Genomic DNA, 20,171 nt, shown 5'->3' on the forward strand with positions numbered 1-20,171 from the left:
TGGTTTTGCTGACTGCTCCTTAAAGTGTCGTGTTGGAAGCTGTAAACTGGACTCTTGTTTTCCTCTGATACAAGATGCTGCAGGTACTGATGTGCTCTTGCAGGGCTGTAGAGAGCAAGAGTGGTGCTGCTGCTGTTTGCTGGATGGACTCTTCCTGTCTCTCTATGGCTTGTGTGTGTAAGCTCACTGTGCATGTGGGCTCACATTGTTTCACGTGTTTCTTTCAGGCAGATGTGTCTTGATTTTTGGTCATAGACTTGTGATTTGTATTCATGGTCTCCAGTTTCCTCAAAGCTTCTGACATGTCTTCTTTATAACTTACTGCTTTGTCTGCAATTACTTTCTCTAAGAAAAGATAATTAAGGAAGTGATGACATTTCCAGGAGTCCATTTATATCACAAACCCCATGGTCAGGTTCCAGTCTAGTTTTGAGCTCATGCATTTGTGTGAGAGATGTTCGAACAACATTTGTCACAAGTGGTCATATTTATGTTGTTCACTAGAGTGTCTGAACCAAAAGCTGGAATTAATCAAGCAGTTCTTCTTCAGCCTCCCAGTGCGGGGGAAAGTTTCCAAAATAAATTGCGTGGAGTTTGCCATGCCTGACAGCCATGCTCCTGTATCAGCTGAAAAAGTAAAACCATGCTGTGGAAGACAGAGGAACAACAAATGTTTTAATTGGTTGGGTGTTTTTATGTCAATCTTGCTTTTAATAACACTTTGATAACACTCAAGTTTGCATTTCTCTAGAAAAGTCTCTTATTTTCCTTCTGGAACATAAGCAGAGTACTTACACAGTAGGAAAACTTGTTATTTAAAGGAGAAGATGCAAAAATAGCACCACCATGAGGTACAACTATCTGAAACTTAAATTGCTTGAAAAAGTTTGAAGGAAATATAGGTAATTCGTAGCTGATAGTATCTCTTTAACAATTGCTGTGGCAATTTATAGTAAAGAAATGTTTTTATTATGATTGGACATCATGTCAAATGTAATAAACATGGTGGTGGCAGTAGTTAGTGTGTCTAGATGAAAGTCAGTATTTGGTCACGATTCAAATGCTTTCAATGAGGGAAGAGTATTAGGAACAGTCACCATTCTGGAGACAGCCAACATTTTCTTACACTGAAGACTGAGGTCTGGCTCAGTCTTCCATCATCTCTCAAGGAAGTGCAGTGTTCATGTCTTCTGCATGGACACGGTGTGCTAGTGTGTATGAATGTGTACGTGGGGTTCTGAGGCCTCTTGGGAAAGGTGACTCTGAATGGTTTTGCAGAGAAATGCAGGCCCTTGCTTGTAGGTGTGTCCTCAATGCAGGCCACTGGAACATCCCATCTTTCCTTCACTTATTGGGTTTCTGGTGATACCTGTAGTGAAGTAAACTGAACAGTGAAAATGTACCTGGAAGCTGCACGGAAAAATACTGCATGCAGGGAGCAGCAGTTAGTTCTTACTTACCTACCTGGAAAGCAAGCCAGTATTTTCCTCAGTAAATCTCCTTTCAAGCAAGAATCAGTGAGACAGTGCAGATATGATGTGTATAAAATGGCATCATTGTGCAAGAAGATACTAGATAAATTTCTCATGGAGGTTTTTGTCAGATTTTATGGTATTAATTCTGCAATTATATAGAGATAGGAGAAGCCTTACTTAGTTGACTGGCCTGATTAAATACAAAATATGGTACCTTTGGGGTTTTGGTGGGGTTTTTTTCCTGTGTAGTATCATAAATCATTATTTTAAATATTCCTCAAATACTGCTTTTTTTTTGTACAGAGATTGAAAGTTCTGATTATGTTTAAGTTTGAAAATAAGAAAAAAATTGGGAAGATTGAAGACCCACCCCAGGGGAGTAGAGAGACAATAGATTGGTAACAATTGCTTATAATCTTCTGAAAGCCGTTTCCTTCGTATTTAATTTCTAATACTGTTTGTAAGCATATTTAGTGCAGACATGCATTTGCACCAGCTCTTACTTGGGCTGGTGAGTTACTCACAGTAAAGTAAACAAAACTGTTTCCTAAATCTGGAGCTGCTGCTAAGCTTTCTGTTTTTTATGAGTCATGCACACACGCTGTTCCTTACCCTGGCTTGGAAAGCAAGAATTTGGTTTGGCATGTCCAGTAAAGATGTGAATGCTTCATTTTACACTTTATATGTGACAGTGCCTCTTCCAAAGACACCTGTAGAATGATCCAGTCACCTGGATCTGTCTGTGGTCTAGCTGCAAATCCTGAGCACCAAATTTGTTTTTGTATGTGGAGGCTTTCAAATGGCATAACCTTTTTCTGTGCAGTCTTTCTGTCATCTTTTATTGTTTATTTGTAGAATTTACTTCTTTCTGAAGCCCTGTTATCTCATCCTCTTCCCCTTCCACACCTGCAGCTTTTGAAACAATGATGTTAAAGATCATTAAGGATTTACCCTGAGATCTGGAAATTCTGTACTCAGATTCCAGTTTTGCTGTGATGTTCTTTAGACACTGTGCTGCATTACATCTGCACGGTGTTTTGCAGTTGAGATGAACCTGCTGTGTCAGCTCTGCCCTTGGACCTGGTGGAGATGAGATAGTGCTGATGCTGTCTCTGAATACACAGCATTCAGTACTATTATCATATTGAACCTGGACTAACAAGGCCTGTTGAGAGGCAAGATGTATCAATGCTTTAGTGATACATTAGTGCAGCTCTGTCATTTCTGGCTGGGTGGCTAGCACCTCTCTGTCTAACTTAATGAAAATACAGGCAGTAGAAACTTGTGTTTACTCAAAATAGCCTGTGTAGATTTGTTTAGAAGGCCCCAAATGCATTTAAGAAAAATAGTCCTGGGAGAAATTTGTCATATGTCTTTTATCTCTCAGATTAAGAAGCTTTTCCTCTGGGACAGGAGCTGCTTTTTAGAATGTACTCATATATCCTCTGACATAGTTAACCCCCTCCACACCCGTTTTTTGTTTTCAGGGAATTGGGTACCCTGTTGCACAACTACCTGGTAATACTTTAGGGGTGGGAGAAGGGAAGGCAAAATAAAATTTGCAGCTCAGGCAATGCACTAAAGAAAAACCTAGATCTGCAATATATGCACACATAAGTGTGGAATGGAAAATTATCTGGAAGTTTGTTTCATTTCTGTATGAGGCTTCTTTCTAAATCATTAAAGTAAAACTTAGTATGATGATACCATTTTTTGAATAGGCTGCTAGCAGCAGAGGAGATGCTGTACTTGTGGTGTACAGGGACAGATCCTCTGCCTTTAAACAGATCTAAAGCCAACAAGAAATTTTTTTACAAAGAGTATAAAAGGAAGACTATCCCCTCAGGTTTCATTATATGCCATGTGAATGGTATTGACATCTACTGATTTATGCAAAGCTGGGTGGAGAATTGTGTTTTTAGGACTCGAGTGCTGGGAAGCCTGGCTGATCTGCAGAAGGCCAGATGGCACCAATGTTTTCACTTATTCTTTGGGAGCCTGAGCAGCTAGTTCAGATCACAGATAGAATGGGCAAAGGGGTCCCAGCTTTGTAGTGATGGGCATCAGTTTTCCATTGGCTGAACCGTGGGGCTGGACACTGTGGGCAGCCTTTGCTCTGCAGGTGACCAAAGTGGGGATTATTGTGTGAAAGTTATGCGCAAAGCTCAGCTTGTGCTGAGACTGCTTTCTTTGCTGCAGACAGAAGTTTTTGAAAAATCTCCTTCTTTTTCAGGAGAATTCTGGTTCTCAAAGCTATGTAATGCACAGCACATTCAGTGAAAACAGAATTGAAATATATATGCACAGGGCAAGCTGGATTTTGTATAGTTCAGGTAAATGAAGCTGACATAGGCAGTGTGTGTATGATATCTACATGAAATTTATCAGTAAACTGTTTGGGTTATAGTTTCAAGATGATTTCACAGAACTGCCTCAGTATGACTTATGGTAATACAGTTATTGCCCTTTGTGTTCTGTCCTTATACAAACCCTCAAGTTTTCTTACTCTTATTATTCTTGCACTGTGAAAGTAATACCCGTTTCTATTGCAAATAGGACTTAAGTAACTGTCCTGCATATTTGCCAAGTAATTGTATCAGGAATAGCTTTTATTACCTAGGTATTTGCATAAATTATTAGCATTTGACTGCTTCAGCTTAGAATAACAATTTAGGAACACCAGAAATTAATTTGCTATGTTTTTGTCTGAAAATAAATTATGTAACTAAGCTGTGGGTAGAAATAGTCCAACATTTTCATGAACTTAGAAGCTCTCTTTTGTAATGTCTCCTTGTGTCAGAATTTTCTGACGCCATGTGAGCTGTGGTGCTTTCTGAACAGGCATTGCATTTCCAGTAAAACCTTACCAGCATGGTTACCTACTCTTACACTTTTAAAGAGAAAGTATCACTGGTGCAGGAACCCACCAGTTATGAATTGGACACTGGCAACTCTGCTGTCAAGAACAGAGCAGTATGTTTAATGTCATACAGCATACCATTGTACTCATCTGGCACATGATGTCCTTGATAATGTTAAAGTACTGAATTTTACTTGTAATTTGTTTTTTTAAAGTCTGATGTGTGGAGCAGCTGAATTACAAATCCACATGAGATCTAAATGTGCTGCAGTTCCATCCTATTACACAGAGCTTCAGTTTGGTCATTTAATACTGGGACAAGAAATGTACCGGAGCTTACACTGCAAGGAGAGCTACAGGTAATTTTTGAGTATGCTGCAAGCCCTTAGGCTTTTATTCTAAAGGGCTCTCTCTCATCTGCCTGTTGGATACAACAACAAAGTCAGTGTATGGGCAGGTCCATTTTCTGTAGCTGGTTCTGACACCTGAGATCTTCATTAAAGACAATGTGTCGCTCTGCCTGGAGCAGGTGCCAAACTCAAGGGTGATGCTTCATCCCTGCAAAGGTGACAGAAACTTTGTTTAGTTCTTGTCTTGAACATATGTTTTGGGGCTGTCATTTAGTGGCTGGGGTCAGTTGGTCTGTTCAGCCTAGGGAGGAGGAGACTCAGGGGAGACCTCACCACATTCTACAACTTCCTCATGAGGGGAAGAGGAGGGGCAGGCACTGACCTCTTCTCTGTGATGTCCAGTGACAGGAGTCAACAGAATGGCCTGAAATTGTGTCAGGGGAGACTTAGGTTGGATATTAGGAAAAGGTTCTTCACCCAGAGAGTGGCTGGGCACTGGAACAGCTCCCCAGGGAAGTGGTCACAGCCCTAAGTGTGACAGGTCAAGAAGCATTTGGACAATGCTGTCAAGCACAGGGTGTGACTCCCTGGGATGGTGCTGTGCTGGGCCAGGAGTTGGACTTGATAATCATTGAGGGTCCCTTCCAACTCAGCTTCTTTTGTGATTCTCTGATTTTTCCTCTGAATTGTTAATAATGGGAACATCACGCATAATTTAAAATCGTTTGTTAGTGGATGTTGGCATATTCATGTGCTGTAGGACTTGATTTTTAAGCTCTTTTTGTCTAACATAGCACACCCTGACCTTTAGCCCCTGTTGCAGGACAAGCAGGGGTGTAGGGAAAAGGAGTTTTCAAACACCTTTTGGTCAAAGGTTTTTGAGAGTACTTCTTAATGAAGAGAGTGCAGTGGGCCACAGGTCGTAGTTTGGCAGTCCTTATCAACTTTCCTGTTTTCTTGTCTTCTTTTTTATGGAGCCTAGTTTTCCAGTCTGGGTGGTAGACTGTAACGGTCAAGAGATTGTGCAATAGTATTCTCTCTTTGATGAAGTAACGTAAGGGGCCACATCAGTCTCTGGTTTAATGCCAGCAGCTTCAGTGGAATTATGCCAGGGGTGAATCTTTCCCATGATTTTTAAAACTGAGCTATAACTGCTGTTTAGTCAATCTGATTCTCTAGTACTGTGTGGGCGAGAAGGTCCAGGCAATGCCAATCTATTTGCAATCATGTATTTAGGGTAAAATAAGCAAAGGGTTGATTTTAAAATTGGAGTGTTACGTGACCCTTGGGAATAAACTTCAGTCCCCCATGCACCTCGGTAGATGCTACCTGGGACTCAGATCCATTCCCTAAGGATTGAGTTGTCCTTTTTCCTGGAAGTAACAAAAGGTCTTTCCCTCCCTTGTGCCTCATCCATCGCAGCTCCCTCCCTGCTCTCCCCCAAGGTCCCTGCCTCAGCAGCATCCATGAGTGTTGATCTGGCAGAGAGAAGGTGGCATGGTGTGTCCCTGGCAAGGGTTGCAAAGGTGTCACAGTGTTGGGTTCTGTGGGAGAAAAAGAACTGTTTGTGGGTATGAGTTAGTACTGTTGCAGTTTCCCTGGAGTTAGTGTTCTTTTTGATACTGTTTTGAAGATCTTCTGTCTGATTGCTGGGGTGAGTTTCCAGAAATCGATGCTTGCTCTGTCTGAATAGAGTCTGCATTGGAGAACCTTCCCAGAAGATATTCAGTAGGTGCGTTTATGCTTTTATGAACAAGCTTATACAACAGTTAGATTTAAGAGTGCAAATATGTAACCCTGAGAGCAAAGTTACATTCAAGCAGTAACACCACGTGAACATATTTTCAATTTCTTGGAAAAATCAGCAAACTCTCTCTCTCAGAAACTGTTGGCTCTGGAAGGCTGGGTATTGTAATCTACTATAGCTGGCTTGGTATCAAATCTGTAACACAATATTCAGTGAGCATAGCAAAAATATGAGGGGGAGGAAAAAACAGTATTCCATTTTGAATGGCAATCTCTGTCTAAAGAGTATGCTTTTTCTTGACTTTTATTTTAAAAGAAAAGTATCCTTCCTAAAGTACTTAAACACTTCTGAAAAGTGGTGCTGTACCAGATCCACCAGTTGAGGTGGATTAATGGATTAATCCTTGACTGAACTTTATTATGGCCAATGTACCAACATCATATTTTTGCAAGTGAATTTCAGTAGAAATTCCAAATCTCCTATATTGACAGACACGAGTGAACTTTAAAAATAAGTTTCTTCATATTAATTTCTTTGACTTGCAGTAACAGAATAAACTGTGTTCTATAAATATTGTCTTAACAAAAAGAATGAGAACATTTAGAGCAGAGATAGGTGTAAATTTTCAGATTTCAGCTCTAAATTTTGCCTGCTTTGGATTAGTTAATTCAATCTTTGCAACAGAGTAATGAGTTAAGATGTCATAAAACTGTCTTTAATGCATCACTTGTAAGTCAGAAAATGTACTTACGTGGTCTGAGAGTTAAAATTCTTTTTTTCTTCTTTTTGGAGACCAGCTGTCCAAGCCTAGGCAGTGTAATTTAATACAACACCGCGTATTTTGTCCTGGCTTATTAGCACAGATTTGTACTGGCTGTTTTGGAAAATGTGCTATGAATTTATCTAAAGGTCTTCATGCCGGAATAGTTAATTCAACCTTACAAATCCTTGGCACTTAACTTTCATCTTTTTAGAACAAAACACAGAGCCTGTGATTTGATGCCTTGAAGTCAGCAAAACAAAATGGTACTTTAACAGCAACATTTACTTTGATCAGTTTTCAGCATTTGTGTCCTTGCCTTTCACATAGTACAAATTGCTTTACCAGAGTAGTGGGGCAGGAGCCCGTAGACTGTTTTTGTAGTTGGTTTCTGTGGTGATACTCAGCCTTCCATGAAACTGATCTCTGGGGACAGAAGAACCTCGCTGCTGCTGGAGGCCTTAAAGGAACTGTGTGCAGAATGTGCAGACAGCAGTGACCAGCAGGTCTGTGCAGAGGCAGCTGGCCCTGCAGTGCCAGCGGAGCTGGGATGGGCATTGCACCTGTGAATGGAAAAAGGCATTCTAGCAAATAGGACAGGACCACTGGGCTTCACATCCCAGCTGTACTTCGATGCTTTTTAAAGAGGAATGTGTAGGTTTTGTTCTAAGGTTTTCAGAGTAGCTTTAGTCTGTAATTTTCAGCTATGACCAAATTTTTGTATTCCTCACAAGTTAGTCACGTATTATTTGGAGGAGTGTGTGCCAAAGGGGGCCAGACACGAGTCTGAAGAGGAGCTTCCTCTGACAAACAGCTGCCGAAGTTGAGCCTTGCTGAGAGGACCATTGCTGACACACATGCCCAGAAGGTCTGGCCTAGCTATTGATTACACAATGAAAAGGCTGGCTGTGCAACAGCTTTGTGATCAAATGAGCTCTTCACTGGGAGTGAGGAATGTGTTGGACCACATTGACTTATTTTCCTGTACTGTTGTGCTGCTGTCTGCTTGGATAATATGCTGTCTCTTAATATGTTTTTAAAATAATATGTGTAAAGCAATAGCAGCTGCTTTTTAAATGGACTAGGTGACCTAAAAATGCCCAAGTCAGTTTAATTACTCTGGTTTAATTTTCTTTTGGTATTGTTTGACCAAAGTAATCACAGAGCTGCTTGAGATGCAGAAGACTTTGACTGAAGTAATTGTTGTTGAGAAGTACAAAATGTGTGTTTTTTATAAGCTTCTTTGAAAATCTAGGAGTGGATGGAGAATGTCCCTTTTTGGATCACAGATTTTTTTTTTTTTTAAATAAAGCTCTGATGGGAGTTTCAGAAAAAAAGGTAGGAATTTTACCACAGAGTTCAGTGAGTTCAGAGTTTCATACTGTGTCTTTGAAACACTTTAGAGTACTGAACACACAGGATTCTTTTCTGGTGGAGTTTCTGGACAAGGCTTTACATAAATATTTAGTAATATGGATTTTGTCAGTGAAAATACAAAAAGAAAGGGAAAATTTATAGTTATCTCTTGTTCTATTAATTAGAAACATTTTATTTTTTGGTGGTTTAAAGCAATCCAGTATCTTTCTGTCAATTTGTGTTGTGTTTTGAAGGCACTATGAACTCTAGACATATGAGAAAGGATGTGCCTTGAATAGCTCTTGAGCTAAGATGAGACAGAAAGGTGTCCAGGGCAGGGGGATCACTTGGGACTCAGCTATGGTATGTATGGTATAACTAGAGCCACAGTGGGTGCAGAAATGACATTTTGTTGAGATTGCTGTAGAGAGAGTGGGGATGAAGATCTCCCTCTGTGGTGCTGTTGACGGAGAGAGCCATGCCAGAAATTATCAAAGGGACAAGTCAGTGGGAGCACAGCTGTGGCAGCAGAAAGCTTAGCAAGGGAGAGCTAAAGAGAGCACTGGTGTCATGCTGGAGGTGCTGGTGCAGCTGAAGTGTGAACTTGTGTTTGTGTCAGTGTCATAACTTTTAGCACCTTCAAGTCCTGTTAAGACTTTGAATCTCTGAAGCAGGAGTGGGAAGAGACATTTGAGTGCCTCTGATGCATAGTCAAAGTCCAGGCTTTCACTTGGACTCTGCAGTTAAAACCAGCCTCCCTCACATAAACATCTCTCTGGTGAGCTGTTCTGACCATGCCTAGCGTACCTGGGCTGAAATTTCCATGTGATACCCGCTCATTGTAGTTATGCAACGTAAAAAACCCAAATGCTTGGCAGCAGGGTTTTGGCGTAAAGACCTTGAGTGCTGGTAACTCTCCAGCAGCTTGCTTGAAAAATATTCCAAGAACCAGAAGAAAGTCTCTCATAATAGATACCACTGTTGTGTATCAAGTACTGACAGTGATGTTGGAACAACTGTAAATATAGGGGGAGAAACAGTTATTTTCTGAGGAGTGTAAATTTTGTACAACTTCTCAGTGGGAACAGTCACATTCAGACTTGGCTGCCCAGCAGGTAGGTTCCTCAGAAGTGCTAGCTCTGAAGCAGAGACTGGTTATGAAAAAGATGATGACCAAGATGGTCCTGAGCAGTTTTTTGTGGAGCTCTGGGTTGGTTTTTTTCCAGTCTGTAAAACCAAGTTGGTTCTTTGCTCAAGACTCAGTTTTTTCCTGAGTACTCTGTTATGCAAACGAGTGTAGTGACAGGGAATATGTATGCTAAGGAATACAGCGATGGAGGCTGCTGAAGAAGCACAGTCCCATTAATTATATTCTTTCTCACGTTTAGGACTAGGCACGTGAGTTTTGCATTATGTGTTTTGTTGCTTAGTCATAAGCATCACTGAGGAGTGCAGTAATGCAAAATTACCTTTATTTGGAAAATTTTCATAGAAGCATTTCATTTAATTATGAAAAAAGTTGATTTGGTGTTGAAGTCCTGTAGCTTTTCCCAAGAATCTACACTTTTCAGGCAAAATGTAGGCAAATTCCATTATATGGTATAACTTACCCTGTCATTTTGGCCAAAGGCATGGATAGATACATAACCACTTCTGCATACAGCTCAAACTTTGTTGATTATTTCCATGCATGTATAGAAATAATAATGTACGTGTGTATTAGATACATCTTTAATTGTCAAAGCCGAGGGAATAGCAACTACAAAGTCTAATAGTAGATCCAGTTGCAAAGAGTCTCTGATTTTCTCACTAAGGTAGTATGATTTCTCTATGTGCTCTCATGTGACTAAAACAACAGGAAGAAATCTTCATGAAGTCTAAAACATCTGTCTTGTCTGATAGATGTTGGCTTTGAACAAATTTGTCTGAGATCAGTTGAAACAGAGGTACTTCTCCATTTCCTTATTACCCAAGGGACTTAGCCTAGCTGTTTCTGAGATGAAGTTTTCAGAGTGTGTGATATGTATTGTATCATTCCTGCTTTTAATAAATAGCAGAGGTTTTAAATAGTAAAATTTTTTTTAAGTTTCTAATAAGAGCCATATATGTTACATTGGCTTGACATTCTGACAAAAACACAGCCAGGGTGCAAGCCTAAGCTGAGTGCTCCTGTTGACCAGTGCAAGAGAATTGTTACTGTTTTTTTTAGCACACAAACTATATTATAAGTAATTTCATCAATATCTAGGATCAAAGAAAATCAGTTATTTGACATGGAAATATGTTGGATGTACTTTATGCCATTTGAAGCTGAAAAAAAATCATAATAAAATTTGAACTCATATTTGTGAGATCAGAACTTCAAAAGATATAACTGAACTACTTCACTAAACTGAGATTACAGTATTTTTATTGTTTTGTAAGAAAACATAAGCCCAGAACAAGGTAATTACATTTAATAGTTTAAACAGCTTATTGTTAATTAGTGATGATTACTGAAAAGCCGCAAGAATTAATGAAAGCTTTTTAATGGTTGTGAATTTAATAGGGGTTCTAAACACCTTTTCCTTTTTACTTTCACCTCTCCATTTCTAGACAGAACAACAAAGCAGGAGTCTTGTAAAATGAACAATTTCTCTCTTATTTTCAGGTAACAGAACTACTTTGGCTCTATAGCTGACAGAACAAAGCAGTTTCTGTAGCTAGAATGTGGCAGTTTGGCACTTCAGGTCTTCATCCACCCATTGGAATTGAGAGCACTACCACCTGCAGTTTGCTAAAATGAGGTGTTTTATTCTCTAGAGGTAGAAAATGGAGAGAAATGTGGTTCTTGGTAGTCTGTGGTACTTAGCATTTTCTTTATGAAACGTGTAAATACCATTGTGCCTTCTGCTGGAGAGGCCAGGTGGTGCCAGAGGTGGTCACTGCCCAGCTGCTGGCCAGGATGGGAGCTCATTCTTTAAAGCAGCTTGGGTTTAGTACAAATACGGATTTACTCCGTTTTCCAGCAGGTGTTAATGAAGCTTAACAAAGAGGAGGACAAGGATGTCCTCAGTGCTCCCAGAGGTGCGTGCATGGGGGTTTGATGTCTGTCACTGTGGGGACTGGAGACATGGTTGGTCAGTGGCATTTCAGAATCTGGTGCACTCTGTAAACAACTGCTACCAGTTAGTGTGAGAACACAGACAACTGTTTGCTAGCTTTTTTGCAAGTTCTTAAGTAGTGAAAAAAGGTCTTTCTGCTGTACTCTGGGTATCTTGGACCTGAGACCAGAGCCTGGCTTTAACTCTATAGTGACAGTGAACTTTTCAAGGTGAAGTAAATAAAAGAAAAAAGAAAAAAATTTCAAAAAAACCCCCACTAACCAACCAAACAAAAAAACCCCAAACAAAGTACAAATGAAAACCAACCAACCAAAAAACCACCCTACTTTCTATTTTGGAAAATATTTTCAACAGTAATAGGTACTTAGTTTTCAATTTGTTCTCTAGCTTTCATCTAGTTAGTTTACTGGATGAATCTCCATTTACTTTACTGGTAAACTAATGGTTGTTTGCCACTATATATATAGTGGCTCCTCTCTATCTCAAATATCCTTAAAAAATCTCTTTAGGATGTTAATTAGGATATTAGCAGGATACAGAATTAATTCTGAATTATCTCTGTGCTCATTTCTGTTTGCCACCACTCAGACTGGTGTTTGTGTTCATGTTTGCTTCCTCTGTACCTTTTTTGAGAAAGAGCTGTGATTGTCAGGGAACCTGCCTGTCACCAGTATCGTGGGACATCAGCTTCCCTGCTCAGTCTGTGGTAGATCAACTCTCCATTGCGCACTAAAAGTTTCTTCCTATAAGGTGGGATAAAGTATCAAGCTAAATCCTGACTGCTTAAACAGCTTATTAGATGCCACAAAGCCACTTTTTTATTTTCTCTGTGCTCTGTTGACTGACTTTTGTGGAAATAGATTAGTCTATAATCTTTAGTCAAGAGGTCTGAATGCTACAAGTCATAATATATATTAAAATTACCTTTGATTCATTGTTTCAAATTCCAGGAAGTATTCACATCTTTTTGTGTTTTTCTGTAGGTCACATTACATTTGAATCCAATTTCATCAGTGCATATTCACCAGAAGCCTCTGGTGTTTCTCCTCAACTCTCCTCTGCCTTTGGTCTGGAAGCTAAAAACAGAAAGACTGGCACCTGGAATCCGAAGAGTTTTCTTTGTAAGTGTACACAGTCCTCTGGCCTGCTCTCTGTCATAGCTGCTTGTTGCATAGGACATGGAGTTAATGGCATTCATTTGGAAGTTTTTCAAACTTAAGATTAAAAAAAAAAAAAGTTAAAAGGGGGTCAAGTTTCATTGTAGAGCTCTGGGGACCAGTTAGGTGGTAGAGCAAAGCAGTTTGGAAAAAGTAGCCAGTTACATGAATTTAAGGAAAGGAAAGCAAAACTGCTTTTCAGAATCTGCACATCATATAATTCTTAAAACTAACAGCCATTTGAGTTCAAAAAGCTGTGAGGTGAGGTTATACCAGATTGCCAGTCCTGATTGGACTAATAGTCCAATAGTCTAATAATAATAAGTAATTAGTCTAATAATAATAAGTAATAAGTCCAATAAGTCTAATAGTACCATAAAGCAAAAGGCCTCAGAGCAATTGGAAATATTAGAAGTGGATGCTAATTGTGTTGTCTGTGACCAAAACAAAAATTTGTATGTATTGAGCTCAGTATGTCCAGTTATGGTTTATGCCTCTGATGAAGCTGTGGTCTATTGAAATGACCAACCTAAGCCCAGAATGAAGTAATTTTTGTTTCTCAGAAAGGCTGGAGCACTGCTTATAATGCAAGATCCAAATATTACCTAGTATTTGTAAATCATGTCCTTATAGTTTGCCAGGACATTCAAGTTTGCTATTTGTAGGGAAACAGACAAGTTGTTTGGATTAAATTTTTAATGCATGACATCATGTCTAATCATGAGTTGTCTTTATAAAAGTTGCAGCTTTCACTATATTCAAGTCTAATTGCAGAACTAAACTTGATTATTTTTAGTGGTATCCTTATAGGGCTTAATTTTGCTCCTCCAGCACAGCTGGCAGTGGTAGGCAAGATTGTTTCTGCAGCACTCAGTGGCAACTTAGTTATGTCACTGTGCATCAGCAGGACAGGAAGATGGACTCTGTGCAGCATTAGAACATGTCCTGGGGTGACTAGAAGGAGGGACACTGCTCTCTCAGCTGACTGGGTGTGGTGGTGACACGGTTAAGTGCACCAAGAGTTCTGTCACTTGCTGGACACCACAAGTGTTTCTTGGAATTGTTTCTCTTTTTCCTGTCATCAAGGTATAAAAGCAGAAGTAGCCTTGATATTTTGAACTTTGGAGGACTTGGTCCCGTTTCCAGTACAGTGTATTACTGACTGGTGCAAAGACTGTGGGCTTGGTTTTATTCTAAAGTATTCACAATCTTCGGATTTTCATTGGTGTTTTGGAGACTCTTGACTGTTATCTTCTTGTTGACCATTGCTGTCATGTGTCCTGAATGCAACCAGTACAGTTCTGGTCTGCTCAGAAAATGGCTGAGGAACATGTGAAACAACAGTGTGACAAGTCCTCATTCCTCTCATGGACAAAAGAAGCAGGAACTTCCTTCAGATAATAAAGCCTTGGACCTACTTTCAGTTTAGTTTTGATCTTCTCCTACAATGCATCATCACTCCCATTTCATATCAACTAGATTTTGTTCAGCTAGTTTGTGTTCTTGCTCTGCACCCAGGATTTTCCCTCTCCCCTTGTTTTGCTTTGGGAGTAGAGAGATGGTCTGCTGAGACCCATCCATTTCTGCTCAGCTGATTGTGCTGGAGTTCAGATGGTGATCGTGCTGAGCTTGCTTAGTTTGTTTCAGTGGGGTTTCAGCAGCCTGCACTGAGGCATAGGAGCAACAGGATTATGCCTGAAGCTCTGACTGCCAAAACCGTATCATTAGATAAGTATTTGCTGCAGAAAACTGCTTCAGGTGCTTCAGGTTATAACTCAGGCTTGAAGAGGTGGGCAGCAGTAGTCATGGTTCTTGCCAAACAAGATGTTGCCTGACCTCGAAAACTGCCACTGTAAACTTGGCCACAGATGCTGCAGGGAGGAGTGAACTGTTTCTCAGATAGGGCAGGAGTACCTGGTAGGCATTGCAGATTCGCTTATGTGTTGGGGATACTCAAATCAAATACCTCCTCTCAAAACTCTGTCTCTTAATCTCTGCTGGTCACAGTAAGGGCTGAATGTTGTGGTGCTTTGTGCCCTCCTGCCAGCCTGTGGTGCTGGGATAATGCTGCTGCCCATGGAAGCTTGCCTTTTTGTTGCAAGGGACTGAACTGGCTCTCAATGTTAACCCATCCCTAATCCATCTGAATAGCTCTCCATAGCAATTTTGGATCTCCTTAAGTGCCATATGAATATATGTATTTTTCCTTCTGCCATGTTAAGGTTTCTATTTTCCTTTCCCACAAAGAGCTGAAAGAACAAGATTGCAGAATGCCAGGGTACTGATCCACCATTACCTCTCAGTTTAGTCTCTGTTATCCCTCTCACTCTTAAAGTTCACTTTGTTCTTTCCCTAAGGCGATACTTTTGCTGTAAACATAAGCTAACTTCAATCTCTTACCATGGATAGGTCAGCCTTCCTACTTTTTGTGGCCCAGTTTCTTAGTAGCTGGGGCATCTCGGGATGATAAGCCATGAGGTTATGGGCTGAACAGCTTCAAATGTGTTCATCATCTGTTGGTTTTCCATAATTCCACTCTGCTCACAAGGACAAATACGTTGTTTTCCCAAAAGCTTTCTAAAAAACAGCACAGAATCATGTGGCACAGAAAACATGAAAAATGTGGAGGAAATCTTAGTAGCACCTGTGGGCAAGTGCAGTATGCCAAACAGAGATCCAGGGGCTCTACTTTTGCATAGAGCTGTTTGCCTGTGTTGAGTTGTGCTGGTTTGCACCTCCTGCAACAGTCGCTGTTCTAGGAAAGGTGTTCCCTTTCCAGAATCAAGGGTTCTTGTTTTAGTGAGCTGTGGGGCAAAGGGAAATACTGCTTCTACCCTAGCTGCTGAGAGGTTGCCTGCCTCTGTGCCAGAGCCTTCAATGAGTTCCAGACAACTGACCTTAGGACTGTAAATAGCAGCTCCAAGGGCTGCAGAGTGCAGAGCATGCTTCCTTAGTCCTTGTTTAAAAATACTTAGCTCTGTGGCTCTGACTTCTCAGTCTCCTTAAATGTATAGCCAAAACAGAAAATTGAGTCTTTTGAATCATAAAATATTTAGAATTTGAAAAAATTTTTCTAGTGCCCGTGAATTCTATGCTCAAAACAGAAATCCATGGCATGCATACCACAGGAGTGTCATAACTATTGTGTCTGTCTCTATGGAAGCCTCAGGCAAGATATTTGTTGACTTTCCAGCTTTTCCTTCAGACTTTCCAAACAATACATTAATTCAAAATCTTATTAATATACTGTATGTAAAGTGTGAATTGCAGTGTCTTTCATTGACTGAATCCTAGTTAGAACGGTAAGTAGTGTACAGAAGTTTAAGTAACAACTCCTTGCTGCTGATAAAGACCACACTGCTAGAGCCAGGTCAAAGTTTGTAGTGAAAGGATCATGTAACCGTTAGTAAAATCCTAGCTCTTTATTTCTTTTTAATATTAGCTTTTTTTTTCTTGTAAAGCATCATAATCAAGTTCTCAGACTGTTACAGGGACATATGCTTTGAGTAAGTAAATAACTAAACAAAAATTTAAAATCAATTATAGGTTTCAAGGTTATTTCTAACAAAGGTATCTCCAGGATATGAGGAGATGATGAACTGGAGCACAAGTGCTGTTAGTAGCATTATACAAGTGGAGAAACCAAGGCACACTAAGTTGGTGATGTGAATGGTGATTGTACTGGAGAAAAGGGTAGAGTTAGGGCTACAGTTCTCAGTGTCCTCATTAGCAAAATGGTCTGTTTCTTTTATTCTGTGAATTTATTGTTTGAGTTTCCATTAAAGCTCAGCTGGGAAGGATGAAAAGATTTAAAGCTTGTATCAGCACATATCCAAAAGACTGGGAAAATACAATACTACTGAGTTGGGCTGGAGTTTAGCTTCTTATCACATAGTTCAAGCATGCATTTTGCCTTTGGCCTGGTCCTCCCCTCAGTTAAGAAGCTTAAAATGAATGTAGGAGAAAATCCAGGCTTTGGGTACATGGCTATAATATAGGGGGAAGCACAGATGACCTTCTTTGTAAACATTTTTTCAGTATAGACATGTAGATTTGGTGTATACATGGGGGTTTGCACTTATTTTTATCATGTAATGCACGTAGTTTCGCTCAGTGACTTGTCACATCCTTTATCTTCATGGAAACAACTCACAGTTTCATTTTCACAAAATGTCTACTGGTGGCTAAACCTCGCAGTGGAATAAATTATCATTAACATTAAGTAGCATGCCCCACACAAATAAAAGCTTGAGTTAGCATCAGGATTTTTTTAGTCACGTTTTGAAGATTCTTTTCCGAAGTGGCACTGACTGGAAGCACAGTGATTCTCACAGTGACAGTACTTTGGAGGAAGCCATCATGACAGGGCAAGGCTGCTACGGGGAGTTGTGCTTCACTGTTCTGTTGCTTGTATTGTCATTTTGCTTCTTGGGGTGCTTTCTCCATCTATAAATCAGAAAGAACACTAGTGAGTAGTCTTAAGAGAAAATTTGGGCATATTGATATAAACCAAAAAATTTTCTCTGTGTGCACAAGAAAGGAATATATGGTGTCTGCCTGGTGTGTGTTAACAATACATTTAGCATGGACAGGGTTATTTTCGGACTCTGCATGAATTGCTGTGTATTGATGGGTGAAGTAGCTGATGCTGTGAAATTATTGTAATTTTAGTAAAATAAGTCTTGAGTTTATTTTCTTTGTGTTAAAAATAAATGTGCCTTAGAATCATGGCATTTCAGTCCAAAAATACCTGAAATGGCTTAGTGCATGGACTGCCTGACCTAAGTAATTGTAAATCATCACTTCAGTTTCTGGTGCATGTAGTTATATTATTGTGATTATATATTTGTACATGTCCCCAAATTACAACAATTTGGGAATTGGGCACTTTTTGTTCAAGTGGGCTCACATTGAATTTTGTTCAGTTTGTGGGCTCATCATTCTGAAGAGTATTGCATGGGTGCAAAGCTCTTTTCAGTTCAGCAAGGGGAATGCTTGGCATCTGTGCTACTTTTTATTTTTTTTTTCCTCTCCGGTGAATTAATGCCAAAATTGCATTATAAAGGGGAGTGGGAGAGGAAGTTGAAAGACATCTGGTGATTAGACTGGTTAGATTATGACAGATCAGTTTTATGTAAGCTAGATAACTACTGTAGGAACTGCTTTTACCTATGATCTTGGTGCAAGTCAGTATTGCAGAAAAACATTACCAGACCACTTCCACCACCCTGCTTTTAAGTTTTCATACAGCAAAATAGTTTCCTTCCTTCCCATCAAGTCGTCATTTCTCTCCTTCCCTAAAACTAGTTTACTGCGAGCATGTCTTGGCAGAAAACCAGAAGTTTTATGAAACTGCACAGAAAGAGGGTTTTATAGGTGCTACTCAGCAAGTAAATTTTTTTCTTTATATTTGGTAGCTTTTTCAATTGCTTTTATAGCCTAAGAATGTCTTTACTCAGCAAGTGAAAGTAGTGGGAATTAAATCAATGAAAAAAGATCCCAATCCTTTGTGATTTCCTGTTAGAAATTGCTGTTAGAATAGATCCAAAACCACCTTAAATATCTACATATGTGATTTTATATAATAGATGATTTAAGATGCGATGCTTCAGCTTTTTTCTCTGAGTTAGTTATTTAGGCAATTGAATGAGTAAGAGTTATGGATAAGAAAACACCTATGCAAACAACCTTACTTGCAAGAGCTAGGAGTGAAATGTGTGTTAAGGTAGTGAAATGGAGGAAGTAAGAGCTGTAATGATAAATGCAAAAGCAGATCGCTTGCTCTTGGTTTGAGATTTGAAAAGATAAAAGCTTTAAAGAAGACAAACTGATAGAATAAAGAATTTAATTATTAGTCATTTATGTATTTCTAGGAAGAAAAAGAGCCATTTTTTTACTACTGTAGCCAATTGCTGGTTTATTCCTCTCACTTCATGAAAATATGGTTCACATATTTTGGGTCACTGGCACCAAACCACAGGCTGTTCTATGGTTTGCACTAGATTTGGATGACTGACAAAACTCACTGAAAAACAAGTGCTATTTGTTTTCCTGTGCCTAGTATTTAACGGGAAATCAGGAGGCTAAATTTCCAATCACTGGTTAAACAGACCCAGATGTGAACAGAGTGCTCTGCTAGGAGAAGAGTGAGGAAGGATAGGAAATGCATGGCTAGCGATAAATTTGGTATAAATAGTGACCTTTCACTATTCAAAGTAAAAGCAGTCGATTTTCAGTGTTGTATAACAGTGTGAAGAGGAATTTTAAAGGACATTTACATTACTGTAGAATCCTGAGTTTGCTTTTTTTTAATAAACCTTCATCATTCTTCTACTCAGGAGCTGGAAATAATCCCGAAGTTGCCCTTTTCCACTTGGAAAAGTTCATATTCTCCCTTCCCCTCTCCACACTGTTTCCTTGCCTTTTGAAAAAATGTAAAAATTAACATTTTGTGTCAAATTAAAAGTAGTTTTCAGTAAACAGTAACTCTTACTATGGTTTTCACAATGGTTAAATTTCCCTGTGGACTTTGTCTCCTGGAATGATTCAACCCTGGCAAAATACCGCTTTTCTAAAGCCTGTATAAATGGGTTACTCACAGAAATATTTGGGGGACCTCAGGCTATATATGGTGGTGATTCTTACGTTCTTGGCAGAAGAGTGGAAGGATTTTGTCAGCAGTAGGAATGGCAGCAAATGACAGGGTAGTAAATATATGCTTGAAAATGATGCATGTAAAAGGAGTTTGAGTACAATAACCCTAGTAAGGCATCTTTAAATATCTCGGGGGGTTGAGTTATTTTTTTTTCCCATTCAAAGCTTACTTCAAGAGGACATTGCAGAAGAGAAGTGCTATTTCTGGCTTAAGAAGCAAGATATAGTACATGAAATGAATATGCAGAGTATGGTAAAAAAATTCTGTATGTGTGATGTCCCAAAATAGGAAAATTTTATGATTTATAGCTATCCTCTGTAATCACTTCGGTTTGGGCAGAAATACTTCAAGAATACCAACTTGCCAGTAAATTTCACAGGAAACTGGCAGGTCCTTGTGCCTTAGTTTCTTCTTTCATGGGACTGCAAAGGCCTGCATTTTTTTGGGAGCCTGATTTGCTAAGTGTCATGGAGTTCATACTAGATCCCATGTGACTTAAGACATCTTTGAGAACTCAAGCTTTATTGTGTAGTGTTTGTTTCAGCTTTGAGAGTGTGCTGTCTCTGCGGGTCATTGCTCCAACCAGAACTTGTGTTAGGAGAGTGGATAGACCAGATCTGGATGATGCTGCCTCTGGTATCTCCTGCTGATCTTTCTCACTGCTGCCTCTGACTGATCCTAAGCATTCCTCCTCCTCCTGATCCCTC

At 39.6% G+C, this 20,171-nt stretch overlaps 1 protein-coding gene across 2 annotated transcripts in view; it reads left to right on the forward strand.

Annotated features, from left to right (window-relative positions):
• The window catches only part of TGFBR3 (transforming growth factor beta receptor 3), a 114,909-nt gene that overhangs the window by 51,687 nt on the left and 43,051 nt on the right, over positions 1 to 20,171 (forward strand). For both annotated transcript variants that reach the window (XM_086901975.1, XM_086901976.1), the window contains exon 4: positions 12,636 to 12,773. In XM_086901975.1, the coding sequence (XP_086758101.1) occupies positions 12,636 to 12,773 (138 nt within the window). The remainder of the gene's footprint in view (positions 1 to 12,635; positions 12,774 to 20,171) is intronic.

Source organism: Cyanistes caeruleus, chromosome 9, assembly GCF_971803275.1.
Source record: "Cyanistes caeruleus chromosome 9, bCyaCae1.hap1.1, whole genome shotgun sequence".
Taxonomy (NCBI): Eukaryota; Metazoa; Chordata; class Aves; order Passeriformes; family Paridae; genus Cyanistes; species Cyanistes caeruleus.